General features: G+C 37.1%; 1 protein-coding gene across 6 annotated transcripts in view; it reads left to right on the top strand.

Annotated features, from left to right (window-relative positions):
* KDM4C (lysine demethylase 4C) overlaps positions 1-26,949 on the top strand; it is a 272,401-nt gene that overhangs the window by 162,309 nt on the left and 83,143 nt on the right. For all 6 annotated transcript variants that reach the window (XM_051642757.1, XM_051642760.1, XM_051642762.1 and 3 more), the window contains exons 16-17: positions 15,063-15,118; positions 17,978-18,086. In XM_051642757.1, coding sequence (XP_051498717.1) covers positions 15,063-15,118; positions 17,978-18,086 — 165 coding nt within the window. The remainder of the gene's footprint in view (positions 1-15,062; positions 15,119-17,977; positions 18,087-26,949) is intronic.

Consider the following 26,949-nt stretch of genomic DNA (forward strand, 5'->3'; position numbering starts at 1 on the left):
TAATGGGTTACAGTCACCAAGGAGTGTCCTGTTGTCATGAAAGCTAAAACCCTTAACATGGCGGCACCAGCCACATAGGCAGAAATTGATATGCAATGTATGTCTATTTCTGGCTGCCACCTTTTCTTGAAATGGAGGAAAAGATAACCTGGACACCAGTATTTTTCACTTGCACCCCTAGGGCTTTATAGTCTCCCTTGATTCTGCCCAGGTTCTGGCTTGTGGTGTAGTTCATGCCCACATGAAACAGTAACAGTGGATAGTAGTCTGTGCTCTTGAAAGTTGTGGCACACACTTGGCAATGTCTTGGCCCTTAGCACTCAGAAAACAACATGCTTCTCGTGATGTTGGCAGATGGGCTCCTCAGTGCCCTTTAAAAGAGGATCAACCACTATGAGCACTCATCGTTTCTTTTTACCATATGTACTGTGTGCTGCTGATATAGGTTCTCCTTGCAGACCTTGCTTTTGATTGTTTCCATCTGTTAAAACTTTTTACTCGTTTTTGGTTGTGGTGCTGGAGGGTGGAGACTGAAGTGGAGTCCTAGTTTTGCGGGACACCTGAGGTGCCTATTTCTCAGTGGTGTTCACAGGAAGAAGGTGGTGAAAACCCCTATCTATCACCATCTTGACGCCTCTAATACTGGGAAGCCTTTTAACTCTTTCTTGCAACTTGGCCACCTGACATAACAGATAGCCAGCTGTGTGTACCTCATGCAAGTACTTACTTTTTCAACAGGACAGGTGTTGGGGAACTCGCTGCAGCCCACCTCCTGTACTGAACTCTCCTTCCTCACGAATTCCATTTGGGCGAGTGCATCGGAAATCTTAGGAACTTTCTCTGTAGGAACAATGGTTTTAGCTCTTGAGGTGAGTGCTCACCATTTTGGCAGAGACATAGAGCACTTCCCTGGGCTGTGGACCTACAAGCAGGTTGCAGGGCCCTCTCTGTTCCCCTTCCACGCCAACTGCTGCACCAGACTTTGTCTGCCCACCCTGTGGGAAGTGCTCCAGGCTGCTGTATAACTCTTCTGCAGTTGCTGCTGGCAGCGCCCAGGCCATACCAGTCCTTGTCATGAAAGCTGCTAGCTCCTGGCAGGTCACTCACTCTTCCTCAGCTTTCCCTGGCCCCAGGAAACCTCCCTGTCTGCCTCAGTCTAGCTTTCAGCTACAGAATGTACAGAATTGCCATTCTCTCATTTTAGGGACAAGATGACTTGTAGCAGCTTTAAGCTGCTTTACATTTCAGTTTACATTACTTCCAGGAAGTTTTGGAAATTTCTGTTTCCAAAAATAGTGAACTAGGGGAATAGCATATATATGGATTTTGTAGAATCTACTCCTAATGTTTTTAAAAACATTAGACACACATTTGTCAGTAACAGCTGAAGAAAGCTTGATCATGTCTTGAGGCAGCAGGATAAAATAGACACTGAGGTTTCTTTTTTCTGTGGTCCTGTTTGGCCTGTTTGAGTAGTCTTATTCATTGCAAAGCAATGTGACTGTAGTTCTCTTTTTGAGAAAAAAAGTATCTGTTTGATGTACAACTTAAATTTATTAGTGTATTTTAGCTTGTATGGAACATCATGGCTGACATCAGCATGAATTACTGGTAGTTATTTGGGTCCTATTTGTCATTTTAGGATCATGTTTTTGTCTCTTCAGAGTTTGGACAACAGCTTTCAATTATCAGCTTTCACTTCAAAATAGTACTTCTATCTAATCCTAGCATTATACTTAAGATAAGTGTGGTTCTCTTTTAACCAATCTTGTGTATGTCTATTCAAAAAGACAACTTAATTGAGTATACTTCTGCCCAGGGTACTACTTTTCCTTTAAAAAATCTGCAATTCATTAGTCATGCAAACTGACTGAAAATTTATGCTACCTTGGAAGTATATGCTTATATGTCTTTTATGAGTCAGTTTTAAAATTTGTTTGGATTTTTTATATCTTTTATTAAACACGTGATATTTTAATTGTATTTCGAACTGCTGTTGAGTACTATAAGTTTTTCTGGAGAGGGAGACATAATTAAGAAAGCTACTGATTTTGCACAACCTGTTTTTTACTGAATTTGAGTGTATCTTGTGTTTCAGTTAGCACAGTTCAGACTTTAATTTCCTACATGAAACAAATTTAAAAAATTGTATTAATCTAAATTCTTGTTGAGGATAAGTATTCCTAAAAACTACAGCTGTTGCAAAAGTGAAACTGAGATGTGAAACTGACTGTGGGAATGATATATCCAAATGCCTTCAAAGATCTCTTCTTACATCAGAAGAGTGCACAAAGTAAGATTTAATTATCAGAAAATACCTATTTCCTGAAACACCAACTTCCTGAATGTCTGGAATTGTTTTCCTTCCTCTTCACATTGATTCCCAGAAGGAGATTTATCTGAGGAAGACGTCTGAGGAATCCTCTTGTGGGTAATTCTTTAACTCCTGAAGGAAAGATTGATTGGAAAAAAAGGAGAAGGAAAAGCTTTGTGCAGTGGAAAATAGAATGGACGTTGTGAAACACTGGTACAAAGTTTAGAATTCATTGCCTAGGAGGCAAAGTTCCTTCTCATTGCTCTGCTTATACAATTAAGTATTTTTTTTTTTAGTTCTTCTAAATGATACTTCCTGGCAATTATGTTAACTTTATGGAAAATTTGGTCTCTGCTAGGTTTTTGAGAATAAGTATGATTTTGGAAAGCACTGAAGGATGAGAACTGTATTAATAGCTAAATGGAGCTGTATTATATGTGAATCCCAACTATGAACATCATTAAAATATGGAAATATAAAAATACCTAAGAGAACTCATATTTACAGAGCCAAACTTTTTTTTAATGGAGATTAAATTTTGTGTTATTAGGTGAAACTGCTTTTGAGATTCAGAAGTATACTATTTTCTAGCAGTTGCAGCATCTCTAAGTAGCTGAAGTAATATACCTTACAATATTTTATGTAAAATTTTCACTTTCCAGGATGTGGTTGGGTACATCTTTGTGTTCTACTAGGCACTATATCCTGTTTGATAATGATTATTGACAAAAAATGAAGAGTGATACTGACTTTGTCTATGCTATAGGACAAAAAATAGCCATAAATCAATCCCCCAAAACAATTAGAAAACCAAATAAAATTAAATAAATCATCTGCATGGCTCCTGAAAGTGTAACTGCATTCATACAAAGTGCCTTGATTGCGAAAAAACGCCTCATTAATCTGAAATGCTTCAGCTAAAGAAAGCTAGTGAAGTCAGGAAGAATAATGACTGGCATTATGGAGAATGCAATGTACTATACAATGTGCAAGGATGTGGTCACCTAGTAGCTATAGTACATAAATATAAGTACCTTTGTTATTTAGAGGACAAAAGGATTTGGGGCAGGAAAGAGAAGAGCAACTAAGGAAATGGGTAAATGCACTTCAGTGCCCTACTGCACAGTAAGATGGCTGTTAATCATGCTACTGGGGAAGTTGCATGACTGCACATGTTATTCTAACCCTCCATAGCACTACAGAAATAGTACCTAATCTGGTCAGTTGGCACTGATTTTTGAGAACAGATCCAATGTTCAATAGTGTGTTCTGCAGCATAGCAGAATACTTTTTCTGTACATGAACTCTTTCTTGTTTTATGTTTTACTACTGATACTAAAACTTTATGTTTTGTTTCATTTTCTGTTTAGAGTAGTCATTGCATCAAGTAGAAGGATATTTTTTTTTCTTATTTTTTTCCAAGGCATCAGAAAAATGGCACATAAGAGCTTTCCGCATCCCAGCTCAGAAACTTCTCTGTTTCACCCTGCTGAAAATAGTTGTGTTGAACAGTATTTTTTTTAGTTTTGCCCTTCTCACTGATACAGTATGAGCATTTAAATTATAAATTCCTGTTTTCAGAGCCTGGTAACTGCCAAGATTAAATCACTATGTGCGAACTGGTATACAGTGTCTTAATTTTCAGATGGAATTTGCTACCAGACTTTAAAAGCATTTGGATATTTTCCCAAACCTCTGCAGAAGGTGACTAACTAGGAGAATTCCTTATAGATGCTGATGGTAAACGTATGTTGACTTGGATATGGGGAGCATGATATTTCTTTCTCGTTTTGGTATTAGTCTAGTAACAGGATATGCATGGCTTGTAAAAATCAGTCTTTAATGCAACATATTTTAAAAGGTTTGTAAATACTGAGTTTCCACGGTGCTATCACAGAAACTGAATGACTATTAAACCTGGAAAACATTTTTTGCCATAATCTATGTGCCATAATGGTCAATTCTAAAGTCCATTTTGATCTTGGATTCCCTTCATTGCAGCTCACTATGTCAACCTTTGCCACTCCTATCCATGTGAAAAGGCTTGATAGCTTTGGGCATCTCCATGTGTGGGAGTGTTCTTATTTTACCAAGGAAGGGGTTGTCCATTCCCTGCAAGGTGAAGCAGGATTTCTGTCAGATGCAGCTCAGAAGCCCTGATTAGAGCTGGAATTGAACCAGAGAACCACCGGCAACTTCTTCCAATCTAAAACTGTCCTCAAAGAATGTATTTGATCTCCAGGAGTACTGCTGAAAAATCACTGAGGGGAAAATAAATGTCGATATAGCCAGTAAGAGGATATCGTGCCCTGCCCAGCTGGTGCTAGGCTGCTTTCATAGAATCATAAAATCATAGAATCATAGGGGTTGGAAGGGACCTCGAAAGATCATCTAGTCCAACCCCTCTGCCAGAGCAGGGTCACCTAGAGTACATCACACAGGAATGCATCCAGGCGGGTTTTGAATGTCTCCAGTGAAGAAGACTCCACAACCTCTCTGGGCAGCCTGTTCCAGTGCTCTGTCACTCTCACAGTAAAAAATTTTTTTCTGATATTCACCTTAAACCTCCTATGCTCCAATTTGTATCCATTACTCCTTGTCCTATCACTGGTCATCACTGAAAAAAGCTTAACTCCATCTTCTTGAGACTCACTCTTTACGTATTTGTAAACATTGATGAGGTCACCCCTCAGTCTTGAAGATACAGATTTTCACCTAAAGCTTTTCAGATGTAAATGTAATATTTACTGTCACTTTTAATGCTTACCGTCATTCAGTTTTAGTTTGTGTGTTTGCTAAGCATTTAGCTTTAGTGTTATCCTCTGGCAGTGATTTTCATGATCTCATATTTTGCAGGAAGAATGCTCAAGTTTGTATTTTGTAACTAATTTCAGTACTTTTTCTTTAAAACAGCTAATCTCAGTCGCTTTTACTTCTCTTCAAAGGGGAAGTTGGCTATAATCTTTCTTGTTTGGATGCTTGGGAACAGTTGCTTTTCCTGCTGTAAATATTTTCTAAAACTGAGTGACCAGCAACCACTATTGCAGAAAGTATTGCTTATTTAGCAATTTAGCAGTCTCCATTTTATACTTTATCTGTCTTTTTTGCTTCAGATATGCACATTCTTGAGTGAAAGGACACACAAACCCCCTGCCAAGTGTGGGAGTTATTTTTACTTTAGTTACCTGTAATGAGTATTTTGATTCCTTTTATATTCTCATCTCTGCCAGTTCTCCATTCCTTCTCTGGCTGCAGAATTCTCTCCCTACTCCCATTGCCCATCTGACCTCTTTTCCTTGGTTTTTTCCACATCTTCTTATCCCAACCAATACTCTCCTGCTTTTTGCATTCTTGCAGATCACTGTTCCCAATAGTTCTATGTCATGGACAGCACAGAAAGACTGCTTGCCCTGTATACTGTTGCCTCAGCCTAGCATGACCTGGGAGCTGCAATTGTAAGGAATTTTCTGGCCATCCCTGAATCAAAGGCAGGGTATTAGGCTGCTAACATGGATATTCAGTAGCTGATGATGCGTAAACTTTAAATTCCCAAAGGTAGATATCTTGAACAGATTTGAATGCATATGAAAAAGTGTTTGTCCATAGCAGAAGTGCAGCCACCTTCAATTTTCAAGAACCTATTTTAAACTTGCAGCCAAAGATGTGCTTTCATACTAAATAAATATTACCCTGTAGTGGACTTCTCTTTTTTCATTTCTGTTTCACTCAGCCTCCTCAATCACCATGAACTTCAAGTATCTACAAAATGCTGAAAGAATTGATAATGGTTTATTCTTTTGGACAGAGTAAGATTTTCTGTAACATTTTCTAAATAAAATAAAATAAAAAAAAAATTACATGCTTTTCTCAAAATTCCCATTATTAATAAAAATTGTGGCATTGTTAAGGCAGATGATGGTGGAAGTTTTGCAGCATTTATATACAACTGAAGATTGTGAGTTAAAGTGGTAACACCTAGCAACTCTGTTAAGAAGTCGTGCTCCCAGACAGGCAAGTGGATCCTTTTAGTAGACAACTGTCAATTTGTCTGTAATTTATTATTTTTAGAAACACCTTGCCTCTAAAATAACGAAACTTGTCTCTGAAAAGCCAATTGTAAGGTAATACCTTTAAGTGGGTAGAGTACTCGTCTCTGTATTGAAATTAAATAATATCAAAAGCTATTTTCTCTGTTAAAATTAGTGCCCTGGTGTGGAAAGATTAAAAGATTCATTAATGGACCATTTCTGAAAATGGCATTTTCAAAGGTGTTAAGAGAAACACCAACTCTTTTCTCTTTACTCAGGATAAATATAGACACAAACATAAATAAGCTGGGGAAATGAAATACCTGCAAAGTCAGCAATGCCATATCCAAATGCACATCTGTGGTAATACTGTTAGGAAGTATGATTTGGGCATTACAAAGCAAATTCAGAGAGAAGGTGAAAGACTAACAGTATCTGTTTTCAGTTCAAAGATTCCCCTCTAAAAAGCCCTCCAGAGTAGCTTGAAGAAAATGTATGATGTTTATCAGCCTTAGCCATAAAATCTGTATCTGTTTGACTTAGCTGTGGCAGAGTTCAAAATTAGATGTCTGATTTAATTAGTTACGGTTTTCTATGAACCAGCTACTTTCAAATGAAACTAAAAAGTCAGCATTATTGTGACACAGCTTTGTAGCATTTTACTCTTAAAACTGAAAACATCTGTTCTGACCTCTTTTTGGAAATATTTGGAAAAAAACCTTGTCCTAACCATTTTTCTAAGATTTTTGAGTAGTTTTATATGTTAGTCAGAATCAACAGACAGAAGGAAAAGAGCTGATTAAAGGAAAGTATAAAAGTGTTGTCAATTGGACAGTGTCCTACTTAGTGCTGCAGACTTTATCAACAATGCTTCAAACTGCTAGCAAAATATATACCTACTTGAAGTGATTAATTCTGGTATCACTGCTAAGTAAAGCTGTGATTAAAAGTTAACACGATACTAATAAAGTACTAATATCCCAACACTGATATAATGAAGTTTAGTGGATGCATTCAGTTTGGTTTTCAGAATCGCAAACCTTACCAACACATGAAAATGAAATAGAATGTATATTTCTTATAATGTATATTGCAGTGTATCCTTAGTAGTGCCAAGTAACAGGGATTTCCTAATATCTAGGAATCTTTTCTAAAACATTTCAAAAGGTATTTTTTTAAGCTTTAAAGTGACAGGTTAGATAGAATAGTAAGATCTGCCATAATTAATTCAACTGAAGTCTATTGTAGCCTGTTATACTTTCTCTAGTACAACCAGAAATTAATACCTGGGGAGGAATTTAAGTCCTGGACAAGGATTCCCTAATGCTCTCTCTATCTCCTACACTATGCAAATAAGAAAATGCCTTAGCAAAAGGCTGTATCTTTGTATTTACTAAGTAAAAGGTAACCTTTGTTAGATTTCTCTTTGATTACTTTAGCCAGCTGCTTCTTCCAGTGGTGTGAAATCTTACCAGCCACAGCTGGCAAACAGTCATATAGTATGTGAAGAACATTGTTGTTTGTTTCTTTTGAATCTGCTGCTTTCTTTTTTCCTTCAATAGCAACCACCTAGTTATTTTGTTGGAGTACTTAGTCAAGCACTTTTCCAAGTCTTTCATGGCATCTCTTAAACACCATACTCTAACCTCTTTACTGGCCTGACCAACTACAGCCTTGTGCAAAAGCTGTTGCAGCTGATGTTAGCTGAATACAAGGTGTGTTTTGTTGATTTTTTTGTTTGATTTTGGCTTGAGTTATTTTGGGGGGGGGGGGGGGGGGGGGAACACTGTAGTGGTTTGGTTTTGTTTTGTGGGTTTTTATGAGGCCTGTGACATTATGTTAACAAAAAACAGAACAAGACCTTTGTGAATTATTGAGATATTCTGGAAAGTAGGATGTAATTCAACAGGGAGAAGTGCTAGATGCTGAAGCTAGAATACAGACAAAGGAATAAGGAGCAATGGTACCAGCCACTGCTGTGAAAGAGGTCTTCAAGGTTACAGTGCATGAGCTTAGCAAGTCACTGTGGGCCTAAGGTGAACACTATCTCAACACATCTTCCTAGATGTGGGATATGAGTTGTATCAACTAAACATGTTTTGCCTGACATCACTGAGCATTTGCTCTAATTTCATTTCAGAGGAGAAAATACGGGCCTAGGACAGTAGGTGAAAAAGTTGCGGTTACTTAACCTACTAAGGGGCTTTAGACGGAAAATGGCAAAAAGGCGGAGGAACAATCTGTTTTTTTGTGTTTATGATGCTTAAAGTAAAAAGGCTTAAGCTACAGCAAGGAATCTTCAGCTTAGCTGTTAAGAAAAATTTCCTAATGCCAGGGGATGCCAAAGAGCTGGAAGAGATTGTTAGGTTTATTATGGATATTACATTTTATAAGGAAGTTTTTGAAAATATGTAATACAAAATTAGTTAGGAATAACATATATTTCATTTTACCCTGTCTTCATGTACCAATATAAGTTTCATTTAACGGGATAAATACAGTTCTTTGGAGATGCCATTGTAGTTTACAGTGTTTTAGAGGAAAGGAGAAACAACAGTTTAACAACAAAGGGGATGATACGGATTATGTTCCTAGTTGTCTGTGAGAATGTTAGATGACTTAATATACATCACTCTGCTATGGCCTGGCTGAACTCTGTTGACTTGCTGTGTCAGAGAGTATCCTGTCTCATACAGAATGATATTGCTGATGAAGTAAGTATGCAAATATTGAATTGTAGCAATGCTTTTTGATAAGCATTACTGTCAGTATGATTTTGAATTTTGGCAGTGTAAAAAATACCACAAGAAAAACAAATGCATTAATTTTAAAATGTAAATGAGTGTGATCAGTCTTGGGTTTTGTATAGGATTTATCCATACAACAACTATTGATATGCAGCTATGCCTGAGTAGTGGCATATTATTCTGAGAAACGGTGATCTATCTTTTGGATAAATTTAGCAAAGAAAGCATTGTTAATCCACATGGACATCAGGCTTTTGCAGTGGTTGAAACAGAGAAATGAAAAATAAACTAGATTAGGAATTCTGGTTGCAAGATTCAGTTTCGTTGTAAGGAAGGGGAATTGGCTAGTCCAGAAGCTGTGGATATGGTCTGTAATGTTTTGGGGAAAAACAAAACAAAACAAAACAAAAACAAACAAACAAACAAAACTAACAAAAAAACATTGTCTCCACTAAAAAGCTAAAAGAGGAAAAGAATGTTAGTGTGTTAAAGGTGTAATTTATATGGAGGTGTCTTACTTTATACAGATACTGGAAGAGGGAATTTTCTTTTTTAATTCTAGAATGTTATGGAGATTTTTTAAGCAGATGAGCAATTTAAAATGTTCTAAGATTTAATTTAGATAAGTGTAAAATAATATGCTTAAGAAATTGTTATATAATGGAAATACAAATGACAAAACTACTTATTTGAAGGATTAGCAAAGTAATAGTGAATCAGATCAGATATGTTCCGAGGTGGTGCTCTTTAAGGAATCCTGATTTTTATACATAAGCTGACAACAGACTGTTGCCAGTATACTTTTATTAGGAATATTAGTCTTTCTAAATATTAGATCACCTGTGTTTTCATTGCTTGCAGGGTGTTGAGACTGGAGGTAAAGTAATAGCTATGCCACATGGATATTGAGAATTATATTACAATGCTGGCATCATTTACAAAATTGATTGAATGGGTCTTAAGCCTATGTCCTTCCCATCCAGTTTTCCTGTGACCACTGGTCCAATTTCCTTTCTCCCATTAGCCTAAGTTGTTACAGCCTGTATCCAGCAGACAGTGAGCAGTTATTACCCACCACCATTGTCTACTCACCACTTGGTGGTTTTTGAGAAGGGATCAAATTTGGTTTCTATATGTCCTTCATAGGGGAAATTTTTTCTTGCTGGTAATGCAGATGTTTACGAACACTTTCTCTTTTCTCCGGGCTGCCTTTCCACCATCACCCCCCACACGCACCCTTTTTAATTTTTCTCTTTTTATTTATTTATCTATTTATTTATTTATTTATTTAACCTAATGTTAATGCTCTGCAATTACTAAGTGGTTAAGAAACAGTAAACTTTCAGAAGTTTGTCAGCAGCATCTTCTTATTTAAAGTCTCTTCCTGGGATATTTTAGCTTAATTTATTTGTGGAACTTCTTTAGGCCTTCACTCTCTAGTAGCATTAATAAGTTACACAGCAGATGATCAGATTAAAGTGTTGGGTTTTTTTAAATAAAAAAATTATTAGAAGCAGGAAAAGTTAATAATTATTCAAGAAATGAATTTCACAGTAAGCTGGCATAAGAACATCAGAACTCATAAAAAAGCTCAAACCCACTGGTGTTTTGCAAATCAGAAATGCAGTTAAAGGATTGCTATGGCATATAGAAAGAAAGTGCTTCAATTTAAAAAAAAAATAATAATAAAAGAAGAAGAAGGATCCACAGGTGGCACAGGTGGAGGATCCATTGAAATTTTAACGTGGAGAATGAGGCTTTCCATCCCCCCAGCCTGTCCCCCAGCTCATCCCAGAGATTGATACTGAGTCAGACTTCTGGGCTCTTCTTCAGTCAGCAGATGATATTCTACCTCTACACTGTAAACTTCATGCTCCTGCATAACTGTGAGTTTGGGATTAGATCATTGTTGTGGTTTGGGCCCAACATGACAACAAAAGAACAACCCCATGGCCGCTCACTCAACTCCCCTTCTCACTTCCACACACACACTCTGGGATGAGGAGGACAAAGCTCATGGGGTGAGACAAAGGACAAGGAGGCTTCTTCACTGATTAAGGTCCCAGGCAAAACAGACTCAACTTGGGGAAAAAATAATCATTTAATTTCATGCTAATCAAACACACACAGGACACAGACACACACAGAGCAGGGCTTGCGTATGTTACCCCAGCCCTCCCTTCTTCCCGGGCCCAAATCCCTTTGTTCCCGGTTTCTCTCCCTCCTTCCCCCCAGCGGCACAGGGGGACAGGGGATGGGATTTAGAGTCAGTTCTCAGGCTGGTGGTTCCTGCTGCTCCTTCCTCCTCAGGAAGAAGGATTCCTTACAGTCCTTTCCTCCTTCCCCACAAGGTCCCTCCCATGGTAGAGAATGTCCTCCACGAATCTCTCCTTCATGAGTCCTTCCCACGAGGTCCGGAGCTGCTCCAGCCTGGGCTTCCCACAGAGTCACAGCTGCTTCGGCAACAGCCAATTCCCCTGGCACTGGAGTCTTCCAAAGCTGCATAATCAGAGTCCACTGGCAGCAAATCCACTGGCCACAAAATCCAAGACCACTGGCCAAGTTCACCCCTCCTGGTACCTTCAAGGAATGTTCCACCACGTTCCTCCACGAGTGCAGGGGGACAGCTGCCATCTCGCCATGGGTTGCAGGGAAACTTCTGCTTCAGCACCTTCTTCCCTTTCTTCCTCAACAACCATTGGCACGGCTCTCCTTCCGCAGCACAGATCTTCTCCCTTCAAGTGCTTCTCTGCCCAGGTGTTCTTTCGTGGCTTCTTGGCTGGGTTTGGAGCAGGGGGAGCTTCTCAGTTTCTTACCAAAAAACCCACCAAACCAAAACCAGAACAATAATCAAAAAGTCCTCAACTGCTCCTCTTTTAGGAGATCATGGGGTTTGCCTCTTGTTCCATTTTGAGTATTATTTTCTATATTGCTTGGCTCATTTCTTCTGTTACTCTTGTGGTCATGGAGATTTCTGCCCATCTACTTTTACAAATTTTTTTTGTGCACCTCCAACTGTCATATATAAAACTGACTGGGCCCATTATGTTGTTCAGAATCTTATAATGATGCTGGCCAAGCTCTGTTGATAAACAACAGTGATAGCAGAAAAGATGACCCATGCACTGAAAATGTCAAAATCAGTCAAAGGAGGAGCTGAAGAAATAGATCTTTCCTCTGCTGATTTTTACACAAGATTCTAGACAAAACAAATTGAAGGGGATATATGCTGGAGGAGTATTCTGTGGTTCTACAAAGGTAGTCCCTGTTTGGTTTAAAGAGCTGGAGATTGTTTTGTGCTATAATGTTCACCTATTAGTGCTTGGCTTCAAGAACTGAATGCCAATGCAAACTTCCCATGACTGTTTTGGTACTTCACTGGAAACAGTGCACTGTTCCCATTTTTGTGGTATTATTTCAAAATATTACCAGCATAGAATCATAGAACAGTTTGGGTGGGAAGGGACCTGAAAGATCATCCAGTCCCACCCCCTGCATGGGCAGGAACACCTCCCACCAGCCCAGGTTGCTCCAAGCCCCATCCAACCTGCCCTTCAACACTGCCAGGGATGGGGCAGCCACAGCTTCCCTGGGCAGCCTGGGCCAGGGTATCACCACCCTCACACCCAAGAATTTCCTCCTCATGTCCAACCTCTGTCTCTTCTCTGCCAGTTTTAATCCATCCCCCCTTGTCCTCTCCCTCCCTGCCCTTGTCCCAAGCCTGATGAATTAGTGTGTATAAAGCCTTAATAACAGGCAAGTATTTACCTCACACCAATGTAGTTTAGTAAATTTTCCAACTGTGTGATTTTTTTGAAACCAAAGTACACTCAGGATAAGAAAGCTTGTGATGGTCCTTCACATAGCTTGAGAGTATACCTGTGTGGATCTCAGCACCTTGTTTTCCTGATGAAATGCAAAGGACAACAGAGAGAATGTGAAGATTATTTTGATCACTTTAATGATCGGTTAAGAGAATTTAATACAAATAGCCTGGCAAGAAATATATCCAGAGGTTAGGATATCATAAGAATCTACAAATACTTGGAAGATAATTACATATAGGAAGAAAGGAATGGTTATGAAAGGCTGAGAGAGCTGGGTCTCTTTAGTTTGGAGAAAAGGAGACTGAGGGGTGACCTCATCAATGTTTACAAATACGTAAAGGGTGAGTCTCAAGAAGATGGAGTTAAGCTTTTTTCAGTGATGACCAGTGATAGGACAAGGAGTAATGGATACAAACTGGAGCATAAGAGGTTTAAGGTGAATATCAGAAAAAATTTTTTTACTGTGAGAGTGACAGAGCACTGGAACAGGCTGCCCAGAGAGGTTGTGGAGTCTTCTTCACTGGAGACATTCAAAACCCACCTGGACGCCTTCCTGTGTGATGTGCTCTAGGTGACCCTGCTCTGGCAGGGGGGGTTGGACTAGGTGATCTTTCGAGGTCCCTTCCAACCCCTATGATTCTATGATTTTATGATTCTATGATTCTATGTATAGTGGTTGAACAGCCATTGCAAAGGATAATGATTTCAAACTAAAATAGAAGGTGGTACATTATATGAAATTTAGCATGTAAATTTAGAGTGGCATAAAGTTTTTTGATGTGATCTCTCTTTGACAGAGAAGTGAAAGACTAAAGAGTATTACGAGTAATTCAGGTTCCTGCCTTTTTTGCTGTACTTTCAGGAGTGCAGGCATTTGAAGGAGAAAGGGAAGACATAACCTTCCATCCCTCTTGCCCTCCATGCCTCTCCCCCTCCATCGCTCTCTCCTTCCATCTCTGCCCTTTTCCGTGCCTTTCTCCATGTCTCCCTCCATCCTGTTACCTGTTCTTCATGATTTTGGTAGGTAAGGGAACAAGTTATGTGCCTGAATTGCAAAGAAGATTCATTTGTCATGAGGAAGTATTTTTTACTTAGGAAAGGTTTTTCTCATAGGAAATGTAATAAATTAGATTTCTGGCAGACATTGATAATCTTTATTATGGGAGGTTTAAGATGAGATCAGACTGGAGCGTTACGTGACAATACATAGGTTGGATTTTTTTGGTGTTTGTTTGTTTTTTCCCCTGTAAAGGGAAACTGAAATTAAGAGGTTGAGGAGACAAGCTCTCTTTCTGTGTACAGATATACAGTCACAGGGTATCTTGATTTCATTTTGTGCATTTGATTCTTGGTAGAGACCAGCAAAATGGAGGCAGGAACCAACACTGAAACACTTTCTCATCTGTCTCTGTGAAGGAAAAAAAAAGAAAAAAAAAAGGGGGGGGGGGGAAGGAGAGGAAAGATACAGAGAAGAAGAAAACTGAAGGACGAGAGTAAAGTTGGAAAGCAGAAAAGCCTGTGTGTCTGTTCAAAGGCCCAGTTTACTACAGGCAGGAAAAACCCTGTTTGTTTGGCGTATTATCTAGGAACCACTGAAGTACGCCTTACTAAGTGCCCTGAAAACAGTTGAAATTGTACTGAAGATCAAGGCAGTGAAAGTGTACTGGTTAAAGGAACATCTGCAAAATGCATAACCTGCTTCTTTGGTAGGTTTATAAGCAGGTTTTCAAAGTATTTGAGTTGTATCAGTGGCTTCTCGGTTAGTTTCTCATTAACTTCTATAAAACTAACTGTGTATCATTTTAATTTGTTTTGCCTTAGTAAGCTGCATGATAATTCCAGCCTTTCTGTGGCAGGACTGTTTAAATGCCTGCATATTTGTTATCACTTTAGAAGTAATTGTGGACTTTGTTTAAGACTAGTACTCAAAATTTATTTTTCTTCAGCTCTTTTGAGTAGTTTCTTTTTTTTTTTTTTACTGTATTGTATTTTTCCTGGAAGGAAATGCAGTGGGTATAAGTGGCAGGTAGTAATCCATTAATTACTTACACTAGCAGTTTACATATCCTTAAGATCAGCTGAATAAAACTGGTTTGAATCCATGCACTAAAGCTCACTTGTTTTTCTACACTATTTTTATTTTTAGGAATGTTGTCTCTGCAATTTGAGAGGTGGTGCATTAAAGCAAACTACCGACAAGAAGTAAGTAGTATATGCTTTGGGATTGTATGTGGTTGTTTTAAACTCTATTCCCAATCCATTCCCATGTACAAGGCATTTTTAAACATCATTTGTGGTGTCCCTTTAAGATTAATTGCTGCAGAGTTAAAATTACACTTAGTGAAATAAGCCACTGGCATTTTGGGAAATAGATGCAAAAATGTACATTTGTTTTACTGTTTGCACTTGTTTTACTGTTTTACTTGTTTACACTTACTTGTTCCAAATTCTATTCCTCTTGCCTTTGTGTAAAGAAAGTAAATGAGAGCTCATTTGTCATTATTTGCATGGGCAAGTCTTATCAAACAGCAAAGTGTGTTTTCTTCTTTGGTCCTGGACATTTGTCATTACAGAATTCAATACAGTACCTTTGAACTTTTAGAAACAATTTTAATTAATAAATTAAATTGAACAATAGTTAACTAATTTTAGATTTTGAAATGTTTTTTAAAAATAAACTTCAATTATACACTGTCAAAAATACTATAATTGCTGGCATAATACTACTAACAGCATCAGTGTTTTTCCCTGTATTTGGATGATAGAAAGTTATAACCATTTTAATGAAGGTTTTGGCTTACACATGAAAATATTCAGCTGCTTTTTAGTTCTGTTTTAAACTTGCCTAAATTTGCTACTTCCTTTTCTTCGCAATACAGAAAAAAACAACAAGCAAAAGATGCAAAAAAAGTGTAAACAAAAAAGACAGAAGTGTTATCTCAGTTGAATTTACACGCCATTTTGTTATTTGCTTCATAGATATTATAAGTCACATCTTTCAAAATATGTACACGATTTTTTTGTAGATTAATTAAAATGTTTGAGAAATGCTTCATAAGATTTGTTTCTAAGAAAAAAGTCCACAGAGGTTTGCAGAAAGTGACTTTCTCTGCATAACCATACCTAAAGTTTTTGGTTTTGCATTATATCCCCCTGTAGGTTTCTGTGATGTATTTATGGAATGAGAGGTCTCTAAAAATAATCAAACTCTTGTGTTACTGTTTTCATAGCACCTTACAGTTGCTATCCATTGTTGAGTGCTTCATCTATCGTTAAACATTAGTTGCCATTTCAAAGTTTTCTGTTTTTATAAAAGTATATTCCCGTTATGTCTTTTTATTCCAGAAAGTTTAATATCCAACATATGCATTCCCTCCTTCTTTCCCTCTCACATACTGATTAGAGATGTAAGATGAGCCTTACTAAGATGTAAAAGCTAATGAATCAAACATGGGGGTGGTAACAATTTGCTGCCATATAGGAGAGCTGGGATTCTTTCTTTTCAGCAGTAATTGTTTTAAGTCCTGTTAGGTTGAAAGATGAAGAAATATAAATCTTTGAGTGAAGATTTATTGAAGAAGCATTTTATTTGTAACATTTCTGTCCCATAAAGCTTCAGTGTTAAGACAGTGTAGTTTTGCAGGTGGGCAAGAAGCAACAAAAAGAAAAAGGGTATTATTAGAATGTCAAAAGAAAAAATAAAGACTTTTTTCTCTAAGTTAGAACATGAACAAAACTGTCACCATAATAAGGTGTTAGATCTGCAGGCTTTATCTGCCTTCATTTGAAGTGAACTTTATAATTTGCTAATTGATATGTCAGCTTTACGTAAAGCTCTTATTTCACTTTGGCTGATACAACTTTAACATCACATGACAGTGGTTTGTTTAGTTCCTATATATTGTATTGTACTTTACCAGATATTTTTGTCAAAAATGAGTTATTTAAAAAGCACCACTTTAATGCAGGGAGGAGAAATTATTTATATTCTGGTCCATCACCCATCTTTTTTAGCTCTAGCCCACATTTCTGTTAATCTGCTAAAATGCTCATATAATGTTTGTCTAGATCTACAGAAAGTGTATTGAGGCAAGCATTCAGGGCTTAAAAAAACAGCAGATGGGATAAATGAGACAAAATACACAATGAATGACTGAGAACATAGCAACTGTGAGTCAAGGAATGGAAATATTTTTCTTTCTTCAAATTTCCTAGTTGTCTGCCTCAAAGAAGATTTTATAAATAGTTTCAGAAGGCTACTCTTGGGTGATGAAAATGTCATAAAATTCTCATCTACTTCATATAATATGCACTTTTAATATTAATTTCAAACTTTGAAAAATTTCAATTAGCCTGTCTTATTTTGAGATTTATTTATTGAACCAGCATTTGGAGGATGTAGCAATGCTTTCTGATGAATATAGGAAATACATAGCATCATCCTGACTGATCTGACATGTTTCCTGAAGTTGCACTGAAGTCTTACAGGTAGCACGGGTTCTGGGCACTTGACAGGTGCTTTCAGTGCTAAAGGGGATCCAGTTCATGCTGGCTGGGCTTTCTAGTGACAGCCTGATCAGTTTGTCACTTCTATGCCTTGTGTCTGTAAACTGAAGGTCTTGGTAGTATACTTTGTTTTACACTTAGATATAGTTATGACTGATTGTGATCATGTGTGCTGCCTAAGAATACTTATGCAGGTCTGAACAATGCAAATTCAAGATGTTGTAGGTGATAAACTGCGCATGAATCAAGTGTCTTTACATCTTTACATAGGCACCTGTATAGCACAACCACAAAACCTTTGCACTTAAACATTACATTTGTTGCAGTAACACACCAGTCTGAAAAAATGCTTACACAAAGTTCTAGTCTTGTAAGGTTTGTTACAGATGTTTCAAAGAAGCTCAGGAAATCCTAATAAGGAAGTAACCAGAGAGCATTGCCTTAAAAATCCAAAACAAAACAAAAAGCCAACACACAGCAGCTAACAAATCATCTTAAACACTTGTATTTCTATGGGTTTTTTTGGTGGTATTCTTGACTTGCCACTTTTCACAGGTGGGCACATGTAGTATGTGCAATTGCCATCCCAGAAGTCAGATTTGGTAATGTCACAGAACGTACACCGATAGACACTAGCAGAATACCTTTGCAAAGATTAAAATTGGTGAGTAGTATATTCATATACGCTTCATATATTATTTGCTATTAAGGTGTTCCAATATTTGAAATGTGTTAAAAATCTGAATTGTGATTATTATTGCTAGATACAGAGCAGTAAACTATGTTTAAGGTAAAGAATAAATAGCCAGGGTTTTCTCCAAATGGGCTTGTTGAAATATAATGCAATTCATTAACAGACTTTGGTATTTGATTGAAAAAAGTTTGTACCTTCCCTTCCACAGAAGAATAACAAATTCGACCAGTGTCAACCATGAAAGTGTTGAAACCCAAACAGAGTAGGAGTATCACACAGTACATGTTTATGAGGTCTTTTTATTATGTATTTTTGTCTCAAGGAATTATTTATGAAGATTAAAGGATGTATGATCAGTTTGTTACGTGGTATTTCTATCATCTGTGCATTGAAATATGTATCCCAAACAGATCACACATTATATTAGATGAACAAAACCCCGTTTCCTGGGAAATTTCAAAAACTAGTGGAATACATAAAGTGCGTCAGCTACTGAAAATTACACCCTGTGTTACGTCTAGAATAACATTGTAATTCAAGACAATTGCTGCACATAAGCAGAAGATATGTATAAATGCAATATAAGACCATTTTCCTTGATGTGTTACACAATAATTACTTAGTTTGTCAACCTGTACATCACTGTCACATAATCTGATAGACAATGATTAGCGGCCCATTCAAAGTCTTAGGGAAAAGATACCTTAAAAGAAAAGATAGGTTTTTTTTAATCTGTCCTGCACTATTTCCAAAGTAGTTCTTGGTTTACCTGACCTTATACTTGTTAATTTTAAACTATTAATCTTTTAATTACATTTTCATCTCATTCGTTATTTCTTGTCTTTTAAATGAATTTCTAAATGGGGACATGCAGCATTGAAGGGTTTAAATTGATAGTCTGTCCTTCAAATGGTAGTCTGTTCTAAATTTTTGCTTAGAATTTTAAAATGTTGTTTTTCACATGTCTTTTTAAACACAAAAACCATATTTCTTAGGAGTATAAATAACTTATTATAAAAAAGTGTTCTTCCTAATCTGAAAGTAAAACCAGTAGAAGCATTGGGAATTAATTTAATATGTTCAGTCTTATTTTTTGAGGATCTTAAACAGTCACAGACACGTTTGGTCGGAAATTGTTAATTCTCTGGTTGAAAACACAGAAATGTTTGATTTGCTAGATATTGAAATTCTCAGGGCTGTCCCTTACTTCAACTGTGTGAGAGTGACAGGATTCTTTTGGAGAACACTTGAATTAATTGTAAGCTATTGTTTATGACAGTATGGAGCCAAAATTTGTGAAGTGACATAATTTACAGTTCATGTGTCATTTGTAGCTAAGAACTGTTTCTTCAGTTCTTTCCTTCAGTGAAGTTTGAATATTTGCATGGAATGAAAGTTGTGCTGAAGGAACTCAGCTGAATACAGTAGGGCAGGGTACTTTATGACAGCCGTGAGTAGAGTGTTGCTGTAAGTAGTGGACGAGCCTTACTGTGAGGGTAGGAAGCACAAAAACCTGGTTTGGCTCATTAAACCTTATGTTTCCAAGACTTAGTTTCTGACATTGTATTTAAAGTGAAATAGCTAGTCTTGTACTAATTTAAGGGAAGTAGGCAGTCTGACCATTTCAAAAGTTTCTATAATAATTTAATGTCAATAGATGAACATAATACTGGTCCTTGGGTAGAACATAATAGTAGTCCTTGAGTAAAGAAGCAGAGAAAAAAATGCTCTAAAACCACCCCAAGTCTGCCTGCTTTTAAATTTTGGATTTTGTTGCAAATACATTGCTGTATCTGATGGTTTTATATTGCTCTGTTTCACTCATGTATACCCTAGCTAAACTAAGTCTCCTCAATAACATAGTAGTATTCTGTATTTTTTATTTTTTTAAATATATAATTAGATGGAATTTAATGGATGTTTGATATTTTCTCTAAAGTCCTGTGCATTAGAAACTATGTGTAAATTATTTCTCATTTCCTGAAACATGGGGATCCTAGTTCTCTAAAGAGGTGGCTGTCATTAGCTTTGTGTATATATGCCACATCATTCTCAAATCAAATGTGATCCTTACTTTGGTCTTTCCTTCCTGATGAAGGTACAGAATAACAGTTATGCTCTTATACCAACTGACACTGGGTTCTTTGCTGTGGAGGAACCCCAGGAATTATATCCAAATTAACTCTGTTTCTTTCTCTAGGAATTCCCATTCCTTCTTGGCCCCCATTCTTATCTTACATTCATCCCCTTTAGCATGGACACTGTACTTTGAAGTAGAGAGCTGATACAATTTGTCTTCTTGTTAACTTCTTTAAAAGCATAATGAGTGATTCACCCTTTGACTTTAAGTCTGAGAACCTGTGAGTAATTCATTTGGGCCTGTCTTCCCCTTTGAAATTGTAGGGATCACCTGTACTCTTCAGCAGCCAACTCCTGATTCACACCCATGGTGTTTGTTAAGTTAAGGGTATTTTTGTTCATCAGTCGTCATCATTCAAAGCTAGAGTGTCTTCATTGTATAAGCAAAGACAAGGTTTGTAGGTTGTTGATATTTAGCCTTCATGAGCAATACAGTTTTTTAAAATACAGTTTTGGGCCTATCTTTATAGTGCTCTTTATGTTAAAGCATGGAATAGCTAATAAATGTGGACATTTCCTACTACACCCATGTCTCCCTTATAACATTTGGGATGTAATATGTTGATTTTGATTAAATAAGTGGAAAACAATGGAAAATAAAATATAAAAGCATAGATTACATTCTAGCATCCAACCAAAATGGAACTTGATCTTAAAATGTAGCAGCAGATAGTTCAAGTTATATTAAACTTCTCTCTTTCTATGGCCATCCTCCCCCACCCTCCCTCCTCTTCCCTTTTCCTCCTTCCCCCCTTCACAGAATCACAGAATCCTAGGGCTTGGAAGGGACCTCAAAAGATCATCTAGTCCAAACCCCCTGTCAGAGCAGGGTCACCTAGAGTACATCACTCAGGAACTTGTCCAGGTGGGTTTTGAGTGTCTCCAGTGAAGGAGACTCCACAGCCTCTCTGGGCAGCCTGTTCCAGTGCTCTGTCACTCTCACAGTAAAGATTTTTTTTTTTCACGTCTCTCTCTGAAATAGTATGAAACCCAAATAAGCAGAACATCTACTTTCTTCAGAGATCTGTAGAGGCTGAGATGACATTTTGCTTAATGTAGCATCTACAAAGGAATATAAAAGGAAATAAATAGTGTTTTAAGAAATTAAGAAACATCTGTGCAAACATGAACATACTGGTAAGCTGTTTTTTATTGCTTAGCTAGTAAGTATACTGGTTGCTGTTAAGTAGCTTTAATTCAGTAGATATTCTGGGTTGGAATCAGTGTGTTTCCCCAATCTTTCCATTATTAAATATTCAGTATATACTAATTTCCTCCAGAGCAAAAATAAGTGTTTGTATTATGCTTATACTGGCTCATAATTTAAAGTAGTTTTATGCAACTGTTTCATGGTTACAACTTCAGTTTTTGTAGAATGCCAAATTATTTTCATATTTGCTTATCCTTTTTTCAATGGGTTATGTGCTACGTTTCATTATTGCTGAAAATGTACATGACACAGTGAAATGTTCGTTAAAAATTAGTTCTCTTGAAAAAAAATCCTTAATGCTAGTGGATGAAAAAATAATATTTTGTGCTTTGTCTTTCATAGGAGAATGTAAAAGAAAGGAATATTGTACATGCTGTGTTGAAATAAGACAGGTTGTGTGATCTCCTAGATTTTAGTGGTGTGCACTTATAATACTGATAGACTCTAGTTGTATTTTAATGTGAAAGCAAATGGTCTTCCAGGCAACCTCAGTGTAGAGAGCATCCCACAAAGGTGCTATAACCTTTAGTTTCTTCTCTTCACCTCTTTGTGATTATGCCTTTTCTGTCTCTCTCTCTCTCTCTCTCTGTTTTGTTGTTTTGTTTTTTTTTTTTCAAATGGGAAAATGAGATCGTCTCTTGTCAGAGAGTCGAGTTTCTTCTTTTATTTTAAATTCAGCATGGATGGTTGCAACTATCAGACACTTTGAGTTCAAATAGCCATGCGGAATGACAAGTTGTGACTAGCAAGCTAGGAAACAAATTTGTTGAACTCATACGTTTATGCACAGTTGCTAAAATGAAATGGCTGGAGGGACACACCTTGCCATCTCACAGATTTTGAAACAGTATTTTACATAAACTGCAGTATGTGTAGCTGCTTTAAAAACACTTAGTTCAGATGGCCTCTGTTCCAGTGGTCTCCAAGTTTAACAGCAGACATATGAGTAAGTGTGAAAAAAACAAGAAATACACAAATGCCAACTCAAATACTGTTTAATCACAGTGAAAATGTTAGGAGCAGATAGAAGGAGACAAAATTGGCTAGAAGTGATGGTATGGAGTGGGATCACATATGCGGAGTTTCAGCTGGGGACAACTTGGAAAAAATTGTGTGTGATTTGGAGGGAAGTTTAGTTTAGTTTCATCACACATGAATGAGTGTGATGTAAGCTTAGGTCCCAATACAGTTTAACGGCAGCTATCAGTTTACCAAAAGCAGATAAAGCTTAGGCTTCTAGCTGAGTTTAGCTGTATTTATTTTATTTATTTATTTTATTTTTGCCTTGTTCCATTTGTCCCTAAGTCTCCTAGAGAAGCTTGAGTGTAAACTTCTTTTGAATACATGTTTTCCTTGACTATTTATAAGCATGAGGCTTTGGGTCATAGAAGATGGACCGTGGATTCCTTTGTCTGTCAAAGTCATTGATAAAACTCAGTTTTGCTTTGGGAAGGGAAAAGCTTTTACCAAGTACCTATGTAGTCTGTTTTCAAAAGAGTGTTAATTACTCAGCTCTCATTATAAATATAAGCTATAGCTGCATAAAAAGTCTCTATAGATGACAGACTGACCTCTCAATCATAAATTCAGCCTTTAAAAGAAAGAATAAGTACTCCCTTATCTTTCATTCTGTTTTAACAAATCTTGGGACGTAAAATAGAATTAAATAAAATCACTTACTATTATATGGGAAAGGAATCCTAGCCAACAGGAATATTGAGCCTCATGTAGTTTACCCTTGTACGACATGTGACATAATAAGCAGTAGACATTGTATATGAGAGTGTTTAAATGTTTCATATGTTAAAAAAGCAGCATTAAACAGAATCATTAGCATCTGATTCTTAACCTGAATATCTAAGTTGTTACTCTAAACTTGTATCACAAGGAGAATACATTTAAACTCAATAACAAAATATATTATCTGCTTTTGCTATATTTTCTGCTTTAAAGTGCTTGAGCATTGGATTTACTTTGTTCTTACAGGCAAAGCTGTACAGAGACATGCATGTAATATACCTTTGTTTTCTTATCTGTAACATTTTCTGTAATTTTTACATTTGAAATCCTTTTTCTTCAACAAGTAGAGGTAGAAAATGAGTTCTGGAATAGCTGAAGTTGCCCTTAAGCTTTTGCTGACCTCATATTTGTATTTGACAAGTGAACAAAGTATAAGCACAAGTGTATTTGGAGTGAGGAACATTATTTTGAAAATAAATTTACACTGTGATGATGACTGATCTATGAGCCTTTCAATATCTGGCTAAACCCATGAAGTTCCTTTTAGGAGCGTATACACTTTAAAATTTGCACCTGAAGGCAAATAATAGTGAGCTTGAAAACCAAAGATTATAGTTTTGAAAGGTACATCAATTCTGAAAATACATATGTTTCTCTGTGGAGTGCCACTGAAGAGTAGAATGAAAGCAAAAATGTATATGAGCTTTTAAAAGAATGAGTCAATATTCTTGTGCCTGTCATTCTGTTTTAGTGGTAAGTGAAACCTAAAAAAGGATTAAAGACATTTGAGGACACTGCTTATCTTATGTGTTCTAATTTGTAATGAAATTTATTTGTTAAACTAGAGGAGAGTAGTGGAATTATTGCAGCTGTGTTTGTGAAAGAGTAAGAAAACACTTCCAGTGATGTATATGACTGCTACTATGCATTTCTGGTAATACAAAGAGGTATTGATTACATGAAATCATGCATTAAATAACTCACTGCACACATTCACAGGCAATGGGAGCAAAAGAGGCAGAATTCTTGAGACAGACTTAAAAAAAAAATATTAAAAAAGTTAATGCAATAGTTGATTACTGCAATGAATGAGTTAAAAATGTAGTGGCTTGTTGGGGTTGTGTACAAAATGCAACTCAATGTATATGCTTTTGGGAGAGTGTTTGCAAGGTTTTTGATAAGTATGTTACGAGAATATACACTGCTTGCTGGATAGTTCTTACTCAGAATAGTTTGCTACAATGAGCACATCCTATTGCAAACTGTCAAATTTGAGTCTTGTAGTGGTGACATACTATAAAATCTATTGAAAAATGTGGAAAATGATGGATGTGTGGGACTATAAAAACAGTCTGAAGACATGGACATGTCTACAATAATGAAATCAGAGTGTTTAAAATACTAACCAGTCCTCTGAGTTTCTTTTTCTTGCAAACAGAGAGGATTTTATGAGCAAGAAAATTTTTTCTATAAAAGTCTTTTGAATTTTTAAAAGTTATGAATGATTAACAGTGCACATTAAGATATGTAGATCTGATAGAGTCAGGTTTATGTAATTTTTCTCTATACAACATGTATTTGTGTATAGGTGAGGTAATGTATGTGGGTACTTTTGGGCCCCCAAACAAATGGACAGTACTACAGCAAGTATATAAGAAAGGTAACTCGTAAGTTAAACAGGTAGATGTCCAGAGGTGAATGTCATTGAAGAGCTAAATTAAATACTGAGTTTTGAATTGAATAATACAGTTGAGAGTGAAGAATCATATAATTTCATAGGGAATATTGTACATTGTCATGCATGGAGTAACTCAGAGCTCTTAATCATTTGATGTCAGCAAAGTAGCAACTGCATAACATGAAGATCACAAGTTACTACATGGTTTTACTTCACATCAGTAAAAAAAATTAAAACATTCTACCTTTTTAAAAATTGCAAAACTGCTGAGTTTATTTACTTCTATTTTGTCTTACATTTCTATAAATCTCCTGATAAGGTTTTCAGAAGTGCTTGCAGGCTTTAAAGATCAGAGTCCACTTTCAAAAATGGTTTAAGTATTTGGGGTATCACGATCCAGTATTTGGATACATGGCAATTTTTTACGATCTTGCCAGGACAAAACAAAGATAACACAACATCGGGTGCACAAAGAGGCACTGGGGCTGCTGTGCAGTCTTAAGAGAGATGGGGCAGAACCCCCTTGCTTTCCAACACTCCTCACTGCAGTGGGAGGCTGGTGCAGCTGGACTCTGCCTTCCCTCCCCTGGGATGAGCCTCACGGCAGCTGCTCCCGTTGTTGTCCGGAAGGACCTGAGAAGAAGTTTAAAGGTGATCCCAAATGGTGAAATGAAGACCCAAATGAGGTCAGATGTCACACACACAACAAACTTTTATTAGAGTAACACAACAAAGTCCCTAGACCGGATAGGACAGGGAGGAAAATAGAGACAGGAAAGAAAGGAGAAAGCAGAAACACAGAGGACAGCAAGCGATAGAATAGTTACCACCACGGTCCAGCGATGTCATTGGTGGGGAAGTGGTTCCTGGTGGGGAAGTGGTTACCTGCACCCATAGTGTCCCAGATTTTTACACGGTTCTTGCCCACTGCACCCCCACTTTTCTCCCTGAATAAGGAAAAAAAAATCCTTCTATCTTCTCTGTGCTCCTCCGAGATAGGAGGGGGGTAGGTATGGCTCCAGGGCTATGTCCTGCAGATAGTCTTTGTTTGGCTAAGTGTTAAGACCAGCCATTTCAAAGAGGAGGTTGAGACAACTGGCACCACAGGATTAGTTTATTGCAGTGGAGTTTTGGTCCTAGGAAGTGGCTTGAGACCGGCACTCTGTCCTGTCCTGCTAAGTCGGTGGTTTTCGTGAGATATCAAGGCTTGGTTATCACTGGATATTCTGCTCCCAGTGCCAGCTGTAGAACTCCTTTGTCTCCAATCTCAGCATGTCCCAAACTAAACTCCCTAGTTCTCAGGTACTCGTCGCAGGAGGGGAAGCAAAAGGGTTGGGTAGGTTGCTGAGACATCTCTTTAGTCCATCAACAAATGTTTAACTCTCAGATGCCACAAGACAGACAACAGATATCCTGAGTGCCTGGGTACACCACTTATCTCTTGAATTGTTCGAGACAAGCACTATACATCCTGAATGCCACATGGGGACAATACTTTTTATCCAAAAGATCAAAAGGGCTTGTGATTGTATTTCATTCAAAGCTTAATTTTTTTAGTGGTAATCCTTTGAAACGTCTTATTGAACTGATTAGCTAGCAGATCCTGTCAGGATCTCCTTCTGTGGTTATTAATTTGAAATTTACAGACGCTGTAATATTTGAAAAGTCACTTTATGCCTTAGTTTACCTTGCTGTTTATCAGTATGGGTGTCACTATATTGCTAACAAAAATATTGCCTAGTAGCTGTGTAAGATTTTGAAAATACAGACTTCAATTAAGTTGTGAAGAGTTACTTTTTCTCTCTAGGAATATTAATGATGGGAGCTGGTAGACATTGGATTTATTTATGCATTGACATTTAGGCTGTGGTTTATTGAACCTTATTTTTTTGTTTTAATTGCATATCTTCTATAGAAAGCCATTTAATTTAGAAAATCAGACATCATATATAAGAGGAAAAGTGTGAGAATTTAAACAGCCAGGAAAGGGACAGAAACATGTCTGGTGACTTAAGTGTAATAACTACCAAGGATTAAATGTGTCCAGTGTATGCAGAATTTAAGTA

This window comes from Apus apus, chromosome Z (assembly GCF_020740795.1).
Source record: "Apus apus isolate bApuApu2 chromosome Z, bApuApu2.pri.cur, whole genome shotgun sequence".
NCBI lineage: Eukaryota > Metazoa > Chordata > Aves > Apodiformes > Apodidae > Apus > Apus apus.